General features: G+C 43.7%; 3 protein-coding genes across 8 annotated transcripts in view; 2 read left to right on the forward strand and 1 right to left on the reverse strand.

The window, feature by feature from the left end:
* Window positions 1–19320, forward strand: part of LOC127360355 (odorant receptor 131-2-like) — a 32737-nt gene that overhangs the window by 2884 nt on the left and 10533 nt on the right. The window lies entirely within an intron of this gene.
* On the forward strand, window positions 7314–9308 carry LOC127360365 (odorant receptor 131-2-like). The gene has a single exon (XM_051394762.1). It carries the CDS (start codon window positions 7624–7626, stop codon window positions 8581–8583), a length of 960 nt encoding a protein of 319 aa, XP_051250722.1. The 5' UTR covers window positions 7314–7623; the 3' UTR covers window positions 8584–9308.
* Window positions 11080–19261, reverse strand: LOC127360354 (uncharacterized). 6 transcript variants are annotated; one of them, XM_051394746.1, is made up of 6 exons: window positions 19003–19261; window positions 18798–18847; window positions 13781–14759; window positions 13289–13456; window positions 12737–12832; window positions 11080–11619 (listed from the first exon to the last, which is right to left on the reverse strand). In XM_051394746.1, the coding sequence occupies exons 3-6, from the start codon at window positions 14747–14749 to the stop codon at window positions 11302–11304; spliced, it is 1551 nt and encodes a 516-aa protein (XP_051250706.1). In that variant the 5' UTR covers window positions 14750–14759; window positions 18798–18847; window positions 19003–19261; the 3' UTR covers window positions 11080–11301. The 6 variants fall into 6 exon arrangements, with proteins under 6 accessions (XP_051250706.1, XP_051250710.1, XP_051250708.1 ...); XM_051394750.1 differs by lacking the exon at window positions 18798–18847; XM_051394748.1 differs by lacking the exon at window positions 19003–19261 and having other exon boundaries at window positions 18798–18989.

Consider the following 19320-nt stretch of genomic DNA (forward strand, 5'->3'; position numbering starts at 1 on the left):
AGCACAACATCACATGGGAAAGAGAGGAGCTCACATGTGACCTGGCTACCATGTCACTCACCACTGCAAACCTGGAATTGCAGCCTGATTTGGTTACAAACTAATACCAATACCAAAGTATTACTAAGCCTTTAGGTTTGACTTTAAAGACCTAACTAAGGAGAGAACCTTCCACCATCTGCTTATTCATAGAAGCACCAGTTTCTGAAAACAGTGGAAGCAGGCCATGTGAAGAGCACAGCATGGTTGCCCTGGTTAACCAACAATAATAGCAGTTGGTGTCAAGCAGGACCAAGGACCATGGTAGCACACGCAAACTCAGAACTGTAATATGATATTATTAGGTATATTTTCATTTGTGTATAATCACCTGAAAATAAGAATCATTGTGTTTTTATCTACAGAGGGAGCGGGTCCTCTTCTACAGAGGCCACAATGTTGAACCACCATGTTTCTACAGTAGGCCAGAATGGACAAACCAAACACTGGATAAATAGGGCCACCATAGTTTCTTCTACACACTGAGCTGTGTTTAGTTTGTTGCAATCTGAAACTTCACTGCTACATGCCACTTAATCTAACATACAGGTCTTTTAAGTTGCCTACCTTTTTTGTATTGTTTCTTGCTTTCAGAACATCTCGAGGCTACATAGCTACTTAAACATTGGCAGAATTTGGGAGTGACAACCACATTTTTAAATCACATTCTTTAGCTAACTCCGGCACATTTAGCCAAACACATTAATTTATCTGTAACATCTTGTTAAACTGCCACAGATAATGGTGTTGTATTGTTTTTATAAGCGCAATAAAGCGACCACAACATCTGGTTCACCCAAAGACTGCAGAACTAGTAGGATCAACTGCAATTTTGAGGAAAGAGCTTGAGAGAAAATGTATCATTGTGACAAGATTTCTTTGGGTTTTGTGTCTTTTTGTCTTTAAGATCAGACAATAGATGAAGAAAGTTTACTGCGTTTAGATGAGTGGACCGTCAACTGCATAATCCCAAAAGTTGGCCCCAGACTAAAGTTCTTAAAATACTTAAGAGAACTTGTAAGTCATTAAGATAGCTGCACGTGTAAAGGCTTGTCTCACACTTTTCACAAATTTTTTTTAGCTGATTTGTTAAAATGTCTTAGGGCAGATAGCACATATTTGTTTTCGGTGCAAAAGGCAAATACCTGAGGATGTCAAGAATGTCTTTACATTTACGTTCAATACATTATCTAAACAGTTCATCAACCTATTTCCAACCTAGTGAAAGCGGTTGTGGCACAACATTTTCTTACATAAGGTCTTTGTAGCACGTCGAGCTACAGACGGGGTCCCCTCAGCACACAAACAACCACACTCCGTCGATGAATACACCACTTTTATTCAGCGTACTGCTCACACGGCACATAAAGTCTAGCTCGGTCGCCTCTGGCTCTCAGTGGCACTCCCGGTAGCGTCTCTCTGGCCCAGCACACTACTGCAAGAATAAGGGTAGAGTCATCAGGTAATCAAGGGCAGGTGAGGTAATCAACTCACCTGGTGCCGCTCTCCCAAGCCTTCCCCACACCTCTCCCTCCTGCAGCTGAGCGCAAACCACACCCACCTCCACATACCCCCACCGCCCGACTTAGGCCGGGGAGCCATCCGGCCCAACCTGCTCCCCCCCCCAAAGGAGCGGGAGAGAAAGTCGGCCACAGCCATCTGCACCCCCGGCGTATGGACCACACTGAACTTAAACGGCTGTAAGGCCAGATACCACCGAGTGATCCGGGCGTTGGCATCTTTCATGCGGTGGAGCCACTGGAGGGGGGCATGGTCCGAACAGCAGGTAGTAACGCAGAGCCTCGACCGCCCACCGGATAGCCAAGCACTCTTTCTCGATTGTGCTATAGCGAGACTCCCTCTCCGACAGCTTCCGGCTGATGTACAACACCGGGCGGTCGACACCCTGCACCTGCTGGGACAGAACGGCCCCCAGCCCCCTGTTCGAAGCATCAGTCTGCAGGATAAAAGGGAGAGAGAAGTTAGGTGTGTGAAGGAGAGGCTTCCCACAGAGGGTTTGTTTTACCTTCTCAAACGCCAGCTGACACTGCTCCGTCCATTGGACCGGATCTGAGGCACCCTTCCGAGTGAGGTCGGTCAGGGGGCTGGTCAAGTCCGCAAAGTGCGGAATGAACCGCCGGTAATAACCCGCCAGCCCCAAGAACCGCCTCACCTCCTTTTTGGTCTTGGGCCGTGGGCTGGCTGCAATTGCTGCTGTCTTGTCTACTTGCGGACGCACCTGTCCACTGCCCAAGTGGTACCCCAAATACCGTACCTCCCTCCGTCCAATGGCACACTTCTTCGGGTTGGCCGTGAGCCCCGCCTGCCTCAGTGACTCGAGCACCGCCACCACACTCTGCACATGCTCCCGCCAGCTGTTACTATGGATGATAACATCATCCAAGTAGGCGGCAGCATACGCAGAGTGCGGACGCAGGACCCAGTCCATGAGACGCTGGAAACTGGCTGGGGCACCAAACAACCCAAAGGGAAGTGTGACAAATTGGTACAAACCGTACGGAGTGGAGAAGGCCGTTTTTCCTTAGACTCTGGAGACAAGGGAATCTGCCAATAGCCCTTGGTTAAATCCAGTGTCGTGAAAAAGCGAGCAGTGCCTAACCGATCCAGGAGCTCGTCAACCCGAGGCATCGGATAAGCATCAAACCGTGACACATCATTCACCTTGCGATAGTCCACACAGAACCGAATAGACCCATCCTTCTTCAGTACCAGAACAATGGGGCTACACCAGGCACTGTTGGACTCTTCTATTACCCCCATCTCCAGCATGGCCTTCAATTCCTTCTGAATCACTTTTCTTTTGTGTTCAGGTAACCGATAGGGCCGTGAACGCACTGTCAAGCCCGGATGAGTCTCAACATGATGCTGTATGAGATTTGTGCGTCCTGGCAGGGGGGAGAACACATCAGCAAAACGCTGTTGCAACGCGGCAACGTCTGCTCTCTGCGACGGTGTGAGATGGTCATCACAAAGGAGTGAGGCTGGATTGGTGGAATTTGGTACCTCTGGCCCCAACTCATCTCTCTCTTTCACCGTGGTCACCAGAGAAACAGGCTCCGCCTCTCTCCATGCTTTGAGGAGATTGAGGTGGTAAATCTGTGTTGCTCCTCCCCTGTCAGAACACACAACCTCATAATCGACATCACCCACTCGCCGTGTGACCACAAAGGGCCCTTGCCACTTGGCGAGTAATTTAGAGCTGGAAGAAGGGAGTAATACAAGTACTTTATCTCCCGGTGCAAATTGTCTGAGCCGAGTTCCTCTGTTGTACAGGCGCTGTTGACGCTCCTGGGCCCTGAGCAAATTCTCCCGTGACAACTGACCCAATGTGTGGAGTTTTGCTCTCAGGTCCAGGACGTACTGAACCTCATTTTTACTTGGGCTCGGACCTTCCTCCCAGCTTTCTTTAACAAGGTCCAGAACCCCCCGTGGTGTCCTGCCAAACAGCAGTTCAAAAGGAGAAAGTCCCGTTGAGGCCTGGGGCACCTCGCGCACTGCAAACAACAGAGGATCTAGCCACCTATCCCAATTACGGCCGTCATCGTGCACAAACTTACGGATCATGGACTTCAAGGTTTTGTTCAGACACTCGACAAGGCCGTCGGGCTGAGGGTGGTACACACTAGTCCGAATTGACCTGATGCCCAACAACCCATTAAGTTCCCGGAGTGTGCGTGACATAAACAAGGTGCCCATGTCTGTTAGGATTTCTTTTGGGATCCCAACTCGGGAGATGACCTGGAACAGTGCCTGTGCCACGCCCTTTGCAGAGATTGTGCGCAGAGGCACTGCTTCTGGATATCGAGTTGCATAATCCACTAGGACTAATACAAAACGATATCCACGTGCGCTCCGGTGAAACGGCCCGATGAGGTCCATGCCAAGACGCTCAAATGGAACCTCCACAAGTGGTAACGGGCACAAAGGCGCTCTCGGGATGGCCGGTTGGTTAACCAACTGACATTCAGGGCAAGACGCACACCAGCGGCGTACATCTGCCCTAATGCCAGGCCCATAGAATCGGGCCATTATCCGGTTAAGTGTTTTCTCATACCCCATATGCCCCGCCATTGGGTTATAATGAGCCGCCTGGAAAACTGTTTCCCGGCGGCTGTCCGGTACCAACAACTGGGTGATTTCCTCTGCTGTCTGAGTGTCACGACTCACTCTGTATAGCCTGTCCCTAACCAATGCGAAATGCGGATATGTCTGTACCGCATCAGGGCGCACCAGCTGACCATCAATTTGTATCACTTGGTCAAAGGCAAAGCGCAGAGTACTGTCACGAGACTGCTCGAGTGGAAAATCTTCCATGGAGCGCCACGTGGGGACCTGTGGTGCCTCCGCCAGAGGCTCCACAGGTCCCCCCTCCCCCTCTGCAGTGTCGGACAACCTCGCGTCACCACTGAGCACGGCGCACATATCCCACAACCCTACCGGTCGTGAACGCACCCCCGCACTCTGCCCCACTAATCGATTAAACCCCAGCCAATCCGTGCCCAAAACCAGGGGGTGCGTCAGGTGGGAACTAACCACGGCCTTAACAGTATGCTTTTTACCCTTATATCTAATTTCCACGGGCACAACCACGTATCTGTGAATATCCCCATGTACGCATCTAATGTCCACCCATGACGCCTCTACCAAAGCCCCGGGTCTTTGGAAGAAGCTGGCAGGCCGAGCGCTGCAGTCTGGGACTCCCCTGACAGCAGGGGAAGCAGGCGCACGGCCCACTACGCCGCCGGCCAGCCACACGCCTCCGCCGTGGCCTCGAACATTTCGAGGAAGGTTTGGGGGTCATCCGCCGCTGTCATCCGGTGCATGGTGATACCGGAGAAGGAGGAGGGTGGAGGAGATGGTGCCTGAGCCCCCGACCGGGCCAGCAGCCCCTCGAGCAGCTGGTTCTGCTTCCCCGCCTGGTTCTGGAGTGCCTCCAGATGCCGCCTGTTAATCGCCGTCTGCTGGCTGTGTACTGCTGTGATCTGCCCCAGCATCTGCCCCAGCAGTGAGACCAGCTGTGAGGGCTGCTCCATAGGCGGCTGCGGTGTCGGCTGTGGAGTCGGCTGCTGTGGAGGCCGCTGTATAGGCGGTTGTGGATCAGACATTGCTGTGTGCCGGTCCCTGTTCAGGCGCCAGTGTAGCACGTCAAGCTACAGACGGGGTCCCCTCAGCACACAAACAACCACACTCCGTCGATGAATACACCACTTTTATTCAGCGTACTGCTCACACGGCACATAAAGTCTAGCTCGGTCGCCTCTGGCTCTCAATGGCACTCCCGGTAGCGTCTCTCTGGCCCAGCACACTACTGCAAGAATAAGGGTAGAGTCATCAGGTAATCAAGGGCAGGTGAGGTAATCAACTCACCTGGTGCCGCTCTCCCAAGCCTTCCCCACACCTCTCCCTCCTGCAGCTGAGCGCAAACCACACCCACCTCCACAGTCTTACTGAAGTCACATAGTGCAGCTGCACGGAAACCAAGTTGAACAGACTCTTGATGGACAGAAGGCAGAACAGAGGGTTGAGGATGAATGAGATAAACTATGGCAAGAGGGTATTACCAGCCTGATAGCCTGGGGTCGACCCCCTGCAGTTCGCCTACAGAGCCAACAGGTCTGTAGACGATGCAGTAAACATGGCCCTGCACTTCACCCTCCAGCATCTAGACTCCCAAGGAACCTACGCCAGGATCCTGTTTGTGGACTTCAGCTGTGCTTTCAACACCATCTTCCTAGCTCTGTTACAGGACAAGCTCTCCCAGCTCACTGTGCCTGACTCCACCTGCAGGTGGATCACAGACTTCCTGTCTGACAGGAAACAGCACGTGAAGCTGGGGAAAAATGTCTCTGACTCCCAGACCATCAGCACCGGATCCCCCCAAGGCTGTGTTCTTTCTCTGCTCTTCTCCCTGTACACCAACAGCTGCACCTCCAGTCACCAGTCCGTCAGGCTCCTGAAGTTCGCGGATGACACCTCCCTCATTGGGCTCATCTCTGGTGGAGATGAGTCTGCCTACAGATGGGAGATTGACCATCTGGTGACCTGGTGCAGCCAGAACAACCTGGAGGTAAACGCTCTGAAAACAGTGGAGATGGTTGTGGATTTCAGAAAAACCCAGCCCCACCCACCCCCATCATCCTGTGTGACTCCCCAGTTGACTCTGTGGAGTCCTTCCGCTTCCTGGGTACCATCATTACCCAGGACCTCAAGTGGGAGCTGAACATCACCAAGAAAGGCCAGCAGAGGATGTACTTCCTGCGGCAGCTGAGGAAGTTCAACCTGCCAAAGACGATGATGGTGTACTTCTACAGCGGCATCATCGAGTCCATCCTTACTTCTTCCATCACCATCTGGTACGTGGTGCGTACACCATATATGTATCAGTCAGTCCACCATGATGGAGACGAACAGGGATAAATTTCAGCAGAACCCGACTGCCCTCTCTTGGTCAGTCAAGTTACAACCCACCTGTTGCATTCTCCTCTCCGTCCTGAGATTCTACAGTTTGTGTTGGTCCTCTTGGTCTTCAGACTTTCACATCACTAAGGACTTGTAAATTGCTCAGCACAAGTTACAAGTCTTCTTCAGGTTGTGTTGCACTGCTTGTGGAATTTTTATTGTTTACATGTTGTCTACCTTGGTTTTAACCCATAACAAGTAACCTTATATTACTCGTTCCACCGACTGCAGTGTCCATAACATTTTATTCATTTTTGGTCATTTTTGTTGTTTGAGTTTTGTCCTCTTTTATGGATAAATCTCGCGAGGCTACACTGAGGGAGACAGTTCTATAATTAATAATTCAGTTGTATGCACAGGCTGCAAAGTGTCATCTATAGAAAATAAATCTATTGTTGGTTTGGACAGCTGTGCTGTGATGTTCATAGTTTGTCATATTAATGCACTTTATTCAGTGTCGTAAATTAGTTTTTTTTCATTAAATAGGTCTATCATATCACCTTATCATAACACATCTCCCTCTAACCCAGATTTTTATTTCAGTAAACGTTACTGCGTAGCGTTTTTAAGAGTGCATTTTTATCACTGAACTAATCTGTACTTTTATATAAATACATATTCACACAAACAATTTCACTTATACTGAGTAAAATAATCTAGTACTCTACTCATCCCTATTGCTGAGTACATTCTTCATAATTACACCTAGCTGGGTAGGTGCTGTTGCATGATGGATATAATGACGTTGGTCAGCGTATTGAGGAATTGGTGGTAGAGAGATTACATCACCATGAATAATTTTTCAACCATGGCGTGACATGCTGATGTTGTCACGTGTAGTAGCCGTGAGGACAGAGCTCATAAACAATGTGTGAGGGCAGACAAACCCTGCAGACCAACTCTGCTTACACAGAAACAAGCCAGGCCTGTACCCTGCTGAGTGTCTGCACAGGGAAAATGTATGTGGATGATTTTAAGGTTTGCATGTGAACATATCAGGAATCTGTCCTCTAAAGATGGAAACTGGACAAACGTTGTTGTGCTTTTGTTCTTCAGTTAGATTAACAGGTTAATGTTGATTTTTGGTCTTAATGCTTCTCTAAAATGTTGTATGTAAATCAGTCTCAGACTCTCAACATTACTTCAGAGCAGAAGTATCAGGGATTACTGGAAAGAGTGTTGTTTTCCACGCTGATTGGAATGCCATGCTGTGTGTTTCTCTTCATTAATGGGACCATGTTATTCACCTTGAGAAGTAAATCTGTGTTTCGGGAGACTTCTCGTTACATTCTTCTGTATAACCTCCTTTATGGAGACACTGTATTACTGGCACTGAGTCAGTTACTGTACATACTGGCTGCTTGTAGAATAATGCCAACATATCCTGAGTGTGGTGTTCTCGTTATGCTCAGCAGTCTCACAAATCAAATTTCTCCTCTCACACTGGTGGTGATGTGTCTGGAGAGATATGTAGCTGTGTGCTACCCACTGAGGCACGGTAGCATTGTCACTATCAGAAATACAGCAGTGGCTATCATTGTGATTTGGGCCTTCAGTTCCCTAAATGTCCTCATTCGAGTTGTTTTGCTGTTAGATTTTCCATTTTCAGACCTGGAGAGTCTGCAGATGACAGATGTTTGCTCTGACATAGCCATGTTTCTCAGCCCAATGTCTGATATTTATGACAAAGCATACACTGGTTTTGTGTTTTTATCAGCTGGTGTTGCAGTTATTTTTTCCTATATCAGTGTGGTGATAGCAGCCAGGTCAGCCTCCACAGACAAAGCTTCAGCCCGTAAGGCTCGTAACACACTGCTGCTGCATCTGGTGCAGCTGGGTCTCACTCTCTTGTCAACTCTCCATGCCTCTATTGTTGTATTACTGTCAAAAACCCTACACAGATTAATAATAAATCGCATCAAGAGTTATTTTTATGTGTTCATATATATCCTCCCCAGATGTCTGAGTTCGCTCATCTATGGGCTCCGAGATCAGACCATCAGATCCGTACTCATGAACCATCTCTGCTGTCGACTGAAACTCAGTCTTCCTGGTAAAGGCTGAGGTCTCACCCCAAAATACACTGAATGATTTAAAACTTTTCATTGATGAATATTAATTGGGAAAATCAATGTTTGTATTATAAAAATGTAGTTTAATATTTAATAACAACCCAAGGTGGATTGCTGCACTTACTAACTAATAGTATTTAAGGTCTATTGTAGAGTATGTTAAATCAATAGTACTGGCCAGTTTCACTGTATTTTAACATATGTTAGCCCAGTGTACTGCATTCCCAAGCTCGCATGGGCTGTACAACTATTTTCAGCACCACATTGTAGATAACATTGTAGACATCAGCAAATCACACTTAGTATTTTTAAAAATGTGCTATAGTTGATATTTAAGTCCTATATGAACACTTGTATTGGTAAAATTAGATGAAGTAATATGGTGTACAATAATATGAGGTACTACACACACACTTTCCCATTTTCTATAATTGTTCTGCCCTCATCAAACATTTTGACTCAGGAAAAATACATTTTCATAATTAGTGTAAATGCACTACACACTATGTGGATGTTTTACTGGTCATCAAAATGCAGAAAAACAATGTGATGAGCCTCAGAACCAGCCTCTCTCTCCAGGAGCCTAGTGGGCAGAGTCAGAGAGATTCAGCTCACCTGTTCTGGTGGCAAGACTATATGAACCTGTTTGGTTTTGTTGTATTTAGTCTTAAGCTTCATTTCTCTTTTAGTTATGTAAAATAAAATTACTTTAAGCTACGACTTGTGTGTTCTCCCTTTCTTTGTCCAATGGATTTTGAACCAAAAACAAAAGCACAAAAGACTGGTATCTTACTCTCCACCCCTAAATAAAAAAAAAAACTCATGTATCATGCTATTCAACCAAATAGGCAGAGTCTGGAGTTTTAAAAACATACCAAACCACAAATTGCCCATGTATTAATAAACAAACCTCCAATGTCACAGGAGGTAGAAGAAAAAAAAACTAAACTGGGAGAAATTACCAAAAAGAACCAAAATGGGTTATTTTTGTCCCTGACGAGCCCCCATTTTGTCACAACCTGGCACAAGGCTGGACAAAGAAAGGGAAAACACATGTGGGTTGTACCTCAAAATATGTTTATTTTAGAAATAAAATAAAATAAAATAAACCTAATGACAAACTAAATACATCAAAACCAAACAGGGTGGAAGCCAGGGGAAAGAGAAAGACTGGCAGACTGTCTCCAGTTTATCTAGTCTTGCCACCAGACCAGGTGAGCTGAGTCTGCCTGACGAGTCGTTGTCATAAAAAACAAAAGATAAAACTGTTAAAAGTTAAATATAATGTAAAATCTAATAATTGACATATGTTATATTTTTTATATACAGTATATATACGTATATATTCAACATCTTGCACATGGAATTTGAAAGAGATACGTACAATCAATGTCCTTCAGACTGTTACTCAAGAAGAGTGGTTAACCTTCATAGATCTCAAAGACGTCTATTTTCACATTCATATTAACCCAGACCACAGAATGTATCTCTGCTTTGCCATTAAGGTTCTAGCTCGCCAGTTTTCCATCCTTTCATTCGGCTTGTGTCTAGCTCCTCACATTTTTAAAAGATGCATTAAGGTAGCCTTGACATCACTATGCCTGAGAAGAGTAAATATTTTCCCTTATCTCAATTACTGGATTATTTGTGCCCCCTTAATTCAGGAGGAAGAACAAACAAGGTCTAAGGTCCCCATATTGAATCACTGAGCATGTCCGTAAATTGGGAGAAGTAGTTGTTGCATACAACAAAGCAGGCAACCTTTATCGGCTTGTTTCTGGATTCAGTATCGATGCAGGCATGCCTGACTGTGGAACGGGTAAATCGGATTCAGGACTTACTACAGTCTTTCCACCTTGGGGCAACTTTGACCTTCCAGTCATGGCTCAGGTTAATGAACAGCAGCCTTAACAATCAAACCTCTGTGGCTGCTAAAGCTATGCTCTCTGCAGAGGTGTTACAACAGCTTTGACATGGATCCTCATCCCCACAGGTGGGTCAAGTGACTCAGAAGTCCCCAGGGTATATGAGTGGGGAACAACCTTTGGGATTGGTATGAGGAAGCTGATTTAGCTCTATTCTTCTCAAAATACTTCTCATTATCCTTTGGGGTGTTCCTGGGTGGAAATCAGTGCCCCATGAGGGATGGGAGCGCTCGCAAACACCTGCACTGTTATTTTAGTGATGTTTTTAAAATTTTTAAGTTTACATAAAATAAAAATTACATTTACAGTTGACTTAAATTATCTCAATGTTATCTTATAAATATTGATATTCTCCAACTTAAAATTAGGGAGTAATTCACTCCGAATTTTCAATATTTTTTAACTCATATAATGTGGGAAATCCACTCAAAATTTTCAATAATTTTCAACTCATAATGTGGGATATGCACTCAAAATTAATTCCAAACTGAAATACTGATGTCGGCCCACTACACAATTACAATCAGCTAATAATGTTAGAAAACATGAAAGTGACACCACAGTGACAATTTAACAACTTTTTTTATTCAACATGTGCTTTTTAAAAGGCATCTTAAATCTGAGGTAGAACAGGCAAACGGTCACATCTTAAATCTGAGGTAGAACAGGCAAACGGTCACATCTTAAATCTGAGGTAGAACAGGCAAACATACATTTGTAAAGAGGGAAAAAAAACAAAAAACTTCCTCAATACTCAGGTCAACAAATAGTCCATTCTGAGTGATTCACTCATTGAACAAATCATTCTTCAGCGTCAGCAGACGCCCTTTCAGTGGTTTGTTGTCCTCAAGACACATCACAACTTTTTGGATAAATGTGAATGTAAGCTCGAGATTCTTTGGGTACTGTAGGTCTAGTGCATAGACGTACCCAAAGAGCAGTAGAAATGAGTCAGCCAGATTTGTGGGACCACTCACAAGTATTTCATCCTCCACGACAATACAGATGCTCTCAGGGCTGAAGAGGGCCGCATCAGTAGTGTCATCTGTGGCGACTGTCAGGAGAGCCACAGGAGTGTCAGTGAGGTCTGGACCATCTGCTGACTACAAAACAGAAATAATACAAGAATGAGTTCAGCCCCTCAAGGATACAAATCATGCTAATGATGTCTAGACATTACTGCCACTTAGCACTTAGACTGCAACTAAGCTACATGTTTAAACTATTTTCTTTACATATGCTTATATCTTATGTTAGTTTCATACCTATCTGTTAGCATACTTTTTGTTTAGTGGAATGCTTTATACTTACCTTTTCATTTATGTAATTTCTACATGTCAGTTTGCAGAATAACAACTCTAGTAAACTTCATAAACAGGTCCTGGGGTTCCAGAAAGGAGGTTCAACAAACTCTGAGCCTAACCCTGAACTCTGAGTTGACTTACCCTGTGAAGTGAAACTCTTGAGTTTTCGGTTCCAGAACAGCTGATCTGAGTTAGGTAAGTCGACTCTGAGTATGTTAACTCTGAGTTGAGCTCGTGCCTGACGACTAGTATAAAGCCATCATCAGTGGAGCTCCGATACTGTGATTCACCATGGCAACGGGAGAAAACAGGAAGCAGACATTTTCTGGCTGCGGCCGTAATAAAAATCACTGACAGAGTTTTAGATGCGGTCGTCTTTTCATTTTGAATTTAACATCACTTTCTTTTATATTAGCCTTTGAGGAAGTGGTTGAATGTTGTTCAGTGTTTTGTTTTATTTTATTTTAGGCTATTTTATTTCATTTAAATCGGCTGAAAATGAAATATAAAAACAGTCTCACGATGGCTGCTCACTTTGGTTTTATTTCACATATTAAACAAAGTAGAAGTTTATTCAGTGGATATTTTAACTTGTAGGAGCCTTTACCACCAACAGATGCTGTTTAACACACATCTGTCTCCTAACATCCTGCTGAGTAGATGACCATGAAGTGGTGACAGTCACCTCCACCTCCACCACGTCCGACAGAGGCAGAGGAGCTGGTCCTGAGTTCTGGAATAGCCCTCTGGAATGGATAACTCTGAGTTTCCCTCATCTCAGGGTTCACTATGAGTTTTCACATAACCTGCTTTCTGGAATACCCCCCTGGTTCTCCTAGAGTTCTGAGTGATGTCATATGTTTAAGCTGACTTAATAACTAGGCAAAGTGATTGATAGTGAGGCCAGTACACTTACATTACAGGTCCTGAAGAACTTGGAGGCATCTTCACGCAGGTACACAGGAAGTGCACGAAGGACGAGGGCCTGTCTCGTATTTACATCAGGTTTTTCCTAGATGAACAAAAAATATCCATAACAATAGTAATTAAACAAATGCAGAGCAAACACTTAAAAAAAAATTGGTTGAATAAGTGTTAAATAGCTCCATATTCTGATGGTGGTCATTGCTATAGATGGTCGATTCAGTATTTGGGGTCACCATTTCTTAAATTAATTATTTTTTTTAATTAATAACTTTCTATTGTAAATACTTAAATAACTCACAAAGGAAAAAACTTTTTAAAAAAAACAGTAGTTATTTGGACTACTACTACAAACTGAAGCTGATAAAGTATCTTTTTAAGAATATATCTTGTGAAGACGTTTATCTCTGATGAGATGACAATGTTGTGTTCATCACTTAACCTCGGGGCACAGTCGAGGCAATTCACACTATGGCTTCTTACAGTTGTCTGCAAACAATCTGTTAATAATCTGTTTCTGAGTCATGCAAAGTTAAAAATTCACCTGAAGGTCATAAATCCTCATGAGCTTGGCTAGCTCCTCCGCTATCTTGCCAGTCTTGGTGGCCTTGTCTCTGAACAAGGTGATGAGTTTAGGCGTGTGTCTGTCCAGCTCCTTGTAGAATTGATTGCGCAGGTTAACGTTGTTGATTCGGTGGAACTCTGCAAACACCTGTACATGGACAGAATTACGCAGAAATGTTCAAAGATGAATGAGGAACAGAATTGTGAATGTATTTTAAGAAGTTTTCAGTTGGCAGGTAGCAAAACCAAGTGCAATTCTATTAGGGATGAGTCAGAACCAAGGTCAAAATAGAAAGTTCATTGTCATTCTTTAATTTAAAACAGGCTGTATAATGTTATCTAAAGGAAATTAAAATAATAAACCTCTGTATACTTTGTTTACAGTGATTGGGCATGCTAAAGTCATATTGATTAATTGGTCTCAACAGGGAGAACAGTAAAATAATAAAATATTTTTTATTTATTTTTTTACCTGTGACTCCATAAGTAGGGCTGGCCATCTGTCCACGACGTCTCTCACCTGAGGAGCTACAAGAACTCCAACGATTTCTTGGCGACGAAGGGCATAGGTTGTGTTCATGAGCTTGCCTATGACTAATTGGTTTTGCTCAGTCTTTTCGACTTCATGTATGATTTCTTCTCTCAATGTTTCCAGAGTGGCTGGGGTTTGATCCTTCGGTAGGTTGATGAGGTAGTTGACCTCAGCTTTTCGAGCTTTCTTTATGTTTTGATGGGGGTGATCATTGTCAGGGTTGTTTCGGCTCCACTTCCCTATGTTGACGGCCACTTCTGCAACCCCAGCTTTGGCCAGATTGTGACGGTAAGACGCAACCTTGTACCCTACGTGACGTTTCCATCCCAACTCCCCATCTTCACCAGCCGTCATTCTGAGACATGGATGAGCTGTAATCAAAGCTTGAGCAGCCATTGCCAATTCCTTTTCATGTGGGTATGGTTTAAAACTGTAGATTGTTTCTTCCATTTTTTTAAGGATTTCACTCTTCTGTGACCTCTTTAACTTCAGCAATTGTCCTGATTCTTCATAAACACGATTTCCTTCTTCTAGTATATGCTCGATTTCATAACCAAAACCAGGAACAACAAAGTGATCAGGCCAACTCTTCTGGCGCTGTAACGCAGGTACATGTGGGAGTAGGTCTGTGTCAGAAGATGCAGTAGATGAGGTGTCACCTTCAGGTCTGACGACTCTCAATGTGCCCTTCTCTGGTAACTCCTGGATGTCCACAAGAAGACAAAGATCACCATCAAAGTCCGGATCCTCATAGTGCAGGCTAAAGTCCCCATCCAGTCTCGGCTTGAACCTCTCTTGCATTATTTCTTTCAGCTCCTCCACTGACTTTGGTCGCTCAAGTAGAGTAAGCTTCAGGGCGGTGTCTCGTGCAACATACACACGCAGCACATGCTTCTGGGCAGCAGCCATCTTTTGGTTCCTAAAAGACAAAAACGCGTTTATTTTCATGGAGAGTGAAGGTGACACACATAACATATACATGTCCACATACCCACTGGTCCACACAAACACTGGGACACCACTTGAACGATGGGATGTATAAAAGGCCAGCTGCTGGAGTGGGGCAGTTTATTCATGGACCCACTGGTCCGCAAAGCTCCAAGAGAATGTTGCAGTCAGCTGTTAACGTGCTTCAACAAATCTTCAGTGTAATAATATGAAACGCTTGGGTGTCAGGAGCAATCTTCCATCTATGTTGTAAGCGCAGAGAGGTGTTTTGTCATTTAGCTCTGATGGGGTGTGAACAGCCAGATTGTTTGGGAAAAGTTCATAAGATCTCAGGTGTTCAATGTAGTGTGATGTGTGCTCTTGGCAAAGAAAGACAACACTACTGTTAACCAGTCCTCCCTCTTGTCCCACAGACAAAAACATTCCTACATCATAATCAATTCCATCAATCTAGACCTTTGATGTGCTGTAAATAACATTGCTTGCTGTTATTTGTTCAATGTATGTCTTGGCAACATTTGGTAGCATTGATACCAGTACAGAAGACACATTTGATGTCTGCTGGTGAGGTTTGAAGAATCCTGAGGCACTGAGATGGTATGCTACCATGTATTGATGCCTGTCTGCAAGTGTTTTTAACACATTTTTAAAGTTTTGTGTGTCGTGTACAACTCTCTTGAAAAAACGGTGTTTACCCTCAAACCTCATTGTCCACAAGTGTACAAGGGGCCCAAAACGGCGTACAAGGTCAGGATAGTGTTCAATGTAGTGATGCTTAGGACGGAGTTTGAAATCTGGAAAGGCTTCTTTCAGCATTTCTCTATGATCCTGTATCTTGGACTGTAAATACTGGATGGACTCCTCTGTGAATTCTGAGCACAGCGATAACTCTACCACCCCTTTTAAGTCCATTAGCACAGTCCATGCTCCATCCTCTTCAGGAACTGCATTCCCAATAATCAAAGGGAGCAGTCTAAGCAATGTGGCATTTTCATGGCCATTACCACCAATCCTTTTCTTTACAGCAAAGGTCTGTGGTATTTTATGAGGTTTGTCAAGCTTGTCTGTGTGCTGGTATGGAAACAACAGAATTCTGTCGTTCAAATATTCAAGGGTGAACTATTTGCGACGGATCATCTCTCCGATACACAGGGCGAGCTCTACGGGCACAATGCCCTCAAAAAGATTGTGGAGGGCATCAGGTGGAAAGCCAGTGATAGTATGAAAATGCTCTAGATGTTGGCTCAGGACACAATCTGCCTGAACACCATTCTGACTCTGACTATCCACATGCATTACAGCATGCACATCACTATTATGGCTGTCTTTTGTCCTAAGACTGAACTCGCCACTTGCAACTTCATGAGTCTGAAGTTTAGCTTGTGTTGCTGTGCAGAATCTGCAAAAATATTCTGCTCTAAAAGACTTTGAAAAGCCTGCCAAATCATGGCCTGCAAGATTGTCAGACACCACACACATGACTGTTCTTTGAACTACCTTACCAATAGACTCAATGAATACCCCATCTTGTCCAAGGGTACGGAGGTCTCTCAACAAAGGACCAAGTGCTTTTTCATAGCCAAATGTCTGCATGTCAGCCACTTTACATAAAGCTGCAAGCTGAATCACATGCAGGGCTGATCGGTATTTACTGGGAAGATCAGCAAGCGTCCAGTATACTGAACAGATTTTGTGTATTTTGCGTGATGTGCCAAGTGGATTTGCTATTTCCAAATCATCAATGTACAAAATGAGTGTTATCTGTAACTCATCTGAAGACAAGAATGTGTTCTCTTTGAAGTACAAACCATCTTGGTGGCTTACATAATGACTGTTTTTTGCCACTTTTGTTTCTTTAATTTTGTCCAGAATATCTGTATGATTGAAGATTTTTTGTATCATCTCAAGAATGGGAACATGCACTGCTGTGTGTCCTGGCTGTAGCAGATACTGTACAGGCTTTACCACAGGGTAATTATTTTCGATGAAGGTTTTCCTTCTCTTGGTTGAGGATAACTGCTTCCCCTTAGCTGTGGCACTGACAATAACATTACTGTCCATAACAGTACTGACAACCTTATTTAGAAGTGTTTCACTGACAGTGATGTCATGACTCTGTAAGACCTCTCTAATGTCATGTTTGAGTATCGGTTGGGACAAGGAAAATATCTGAGTCAAATGTTCCACTGTTTCCTGAGATGCCATTTCAGATACATGAAGAATAGATTGCATCTTTAAGAATAATGATGCCAAGTTATGGTTCAACTGGGCTCTTAAAGTGTCTGTGTCAAACTGACTGTTTACCTCATCAAGATCAAATGTGTCTGCAGACCCTGCACTGTGACTTTCAGCAGGTTTCCCAAGACTTTCTGCTGCAACAACAACTGGGGCACTATCATTGTCTGCCAATACAACACATTCACCAAAGTCTGAATCAAAACCATGTTTTCTACTTTTGTGTGCATTAAACGCTGAGTAGCTATTTGTTCTGTAATTACAGTTATTGAATGGGCATGCTACCATCTCATGACTTCGTAAATGACTTCTCAAATGACCAAATAGAATTTCCTCAGAAAAGGGCTGCTTGAAGTTACACAAAGGACATGTAAAAAAAACACATGCTCCTTCAGTTGCATCTACTCTACATGAATCATTATGAGATCTTGACAGATGACGTTTCATCGCTTCAAATGATGGAAAAGTACAAATGCAACTGTCATAGAGACATGGCAGGGGGGACACTCTTGAATATTGGCTATGCAGTACAGTATAGTGCCAAAATAATTGTCCCCGGGTATTTGAAGTTGCAGAACACAACTTGCACTTCCACTCCATTGGGCCAACTTCAGCCTGCAATTTAAATATTTTCAATTAAAGTCTAAACCATTTCAGCCCTGTCTTGCACTTTTGGCAATTCAAAAATGTAAGTTGTACAAGTTAAAATGTGTGTAAAATTTTGAATGAGGGGGAAAATGATTATGCCAACCAGTTGACAACACATCAGTAATTTGATTAAGTCTGTTCTGCTGCAAAAAATCTAAACATTGTGAATAATTCAGGGCAAAAATCTCAAGTTTTTTTTTAATTCAAATTAGTACACATTTTACTGTACACAAAACTCACCTATTGGCACCTGTCTGATGGTGAAACGCTGACTCTCATAATTCATTTATCATAATAATACATTATGATAAATGAAATTTAAGAAAGTGAATATACAGATAAAAAAGGTTCCAAATCTATCAAAAACATTCATTGTACACTAATTAAAGTAAAAAGGAAAATGTTAAAAGATGAGCAAGATAGTTATAGTTATAGTTATAACAAGCAAAGCATCAAAGTTGTGTGCTCATAGATCTGCTATTTCTGTTGTTGATGTTTTTGTTTTTAACAAAGTATTGATAAAGGGTTCAAGTGATCAAACTATTTTTTCTGTGGACCCCACAGTTGAGATAAAAACATTTAAAGAAATAGCAAAAGAATGACTGTGGAAACACATTGTAGCTCCTCTAGGTAGTAAAGCATGAGGCCCTAGATCGTTTAAAAAACAGGGTTTATTCACAGTCACCGACCAACCCGTGAGAACTGAAGAAAAGAAAGTAAACAATCACATAAATATGCTAATGCAGAGTTGGAGCTTAATGTACACAAATACACCAATAAACACACCTCGTAGGCTGCGCACTACCAAAAAGGGGCTGAATCTTGTCTTTTCTTCTCTCTTCGTCTTCTTAGTTTACATTTAATGTTGTAACTCTTTATCTTTACTCAACTTTACCAAGTGTGGAGACAACCAACCGTGTCGTTTCTCCCTTGCCGTGCTCTGCCAGGCGGTGTATCATTAAAGTAGTACCGTGTAGAAACAAAACAACCCCTGAGCCCGCCTCAACTGACAGCTAGGTAGGAACCAAAAATAAATAAATGAGAATGCATTAAACTGACATGTGGGGCAGTTACACACATAAAACAAAACAAATTGTTAATAACTCTATTTCATAATACATCCTACCTGAACTGTTAAAAGGATTTCGAGATGATCTCACAACCACACACTTGAGCCTATGAATACAAACACAGGCCTGTTAGCATCACGATAACACACTCACATTATGTTGTTTAGCATTGTTCGTTTCACGCTAGCACACACATACACACAGCTCGACAACGTAAAATATTGACTGTGTAACGCGGACATTTGAAATAAGTATACTCACAGTACGCATGTGCGAACAGCGAAAACAACAACCAGCAGAAACCGGAAAGCAGGGGTAACGTTATGCTTTCGGCCTCTGCCAGAGAAACCCTAACTGTCAATGTCCAGGGCAAGCATGCATTATGGGAAATGTAGTTCATCCAGGAAACCCGCTGATAAAACTGAGGTGGTGGTGGTTTGAAGCAGGGGGATAAAGGTGCGCATTGCAAACAAATAAAAACAAATTAAACTGTGTTCCACATCCACACGGGCTGGCCAGAACTTCCCCGCATCAAGGCAAATTCAAGATGGCTGACTCAGCTTTCCTGAGGGAGAGATA

Source organism: Dicentrarchus labrax, unplaced genomic scaffold, assembly GCF_905237075.1.
Source record: "Dicentrarchus labrax unplaced genomic scaffold, dlabrax2021, whole genome shotgun sequence".
Classification (NCBI taxonomy): domain Eukaryota; kingdom Metazoa; phylum Chordata; class Actinopteri; family Moronidae; genus Dicentrarchus; species Dicentrarchus labrax.